The sequence below is a fragment of the Myotis brandtii genome, unplaced genomic scaffold, assembly GCF_000412655.1.
Source record: "Myotis brandtii unplaced genomic scaffold, ASM41265v1 scaffold317, whole genome shotgun sequence".
Lineage (NCBI taxonomy): Eukaryota > Metazoa > Chordata > Mammalia > Chiroptera > Vespertilionidae > Myotis > Myotis brandtii.
In genome coordinates, this window is record NW_005362155.1 from 2,433,100 (window position 1) to 2,434,130 (window position 1,031).

The 1,031-nt window shown below is 66.1% G+C and overlaps 1 protein-coding gene across 1 annotated transcript in view; it reads left to right on the forward strand.

Moving 5' to 3' along the window:
- Positions 1-1,031, forward strand: part of CACNA1H (calcium channel, voltage-dependent, T type, alpha 1H subunit) — a 51,155-nt gene that overhangs the window by 39,116 nt on the left and 11,008 nt on the right. Inside the window, exons 24-27 of the mRNA XM_014542965.1 lie at positions 74-201; positions 388-513; positions 778-914; positions 999-1,029. Coding sequence (XP_014398451.1) covers positions 74-201; positions 388-513; positions 778-914; positions 999-1,029 — 422 coding nt within the window. The remainder of the gene's footprint in view (positions 1-73; positions 202-387; positions 514-777; positions 915-998; positions 1,030-1,031) is intronic.

Here is a 1,031-nt window from a genome sequence, read left to right on the forward strand (position 1 = left end):
GCCTGACCTGCGCCTTCTGCACAGTGGCCACTCCCTCGGCATGCCCAACAGCAGGCCCCCTCTGCCCTGTGCAGGGTCATCAGCCGTGCTCCTGGCCTCAAGCTGGTGGTGGAGACCCTGATATCGTCCCTCAGGCCCATCGGCAACATCGTCCTCATCTGCTGCGCCTTCTTCATCATCTTCGGCATTCTGGGGGTGCAGGTGGGCGGCCCCGCTTGCCATGGGTGTCCCGCCTGAGAGATGGTGGTCTTGTGGTCGGTAGCCATTGGGCAGCACCAGGAAGGCTCAGCCTTGCCTCTCGCTCTGCTGTCCCAGGAGGCCCCTTGTGGGGGCTGGCGGGCCGGGGGGCACTGGGTTGGCCCTCTGGGTGACCACCCGCCCTGTCAGCTCTTCAAGGGCAAGTTCTACTACTGCGAGGGCACTGACACCAGGAACATATCCACCAGGGCAGAGTGCCGGGCTGCCCACTACCGCTGGGTGCGGCGCAAGTACAACTTCGACAACCTGGGCCAGGTGGGCAGGGTGAGGGTGGGGCCGAGAGGGGAGGGGAGAAGGGAGGAGGCCGGTTGGGGGCAGGGCCAGACCTGGAGTCCCTCCCCTGAGGTCCGCACCCAGGTGATCCTTGATGGCCTCGCCCTGGTCTTCGGGAAGAAGAAATGGCAGGACCACAGGACGCCAGAGCTGTGGGCGGGTCTGCTGTGTGGGAGGCCTGTGGGGTCTCCGGGGTCGGATGCAGGGCCGACAGGAAGCAGTGACCACCCTGCTATGGCCCCACAGGCGCTGATGTCCCTGTTCGTGCTCTCCTCCAAGGACGGCTGGGTGAACATCATGTACGACGGGCTGGACGCGGTGGGCATAGACCAGCAGGTGCGGGCAGGCAGTGGGCAGCCCTGGCCCTTCCGTGGACCCTTTGGGTAGCCTCTGGGTCGCCTCAGGGAACCACCTCTGAAACCCTCTGGAGAGTTCCGTGTCATGGGGCCCCTTCTCTGGCCCTGCAGGCTGAGCACCGCGGGGCCCTGGCGCGTGGCTGT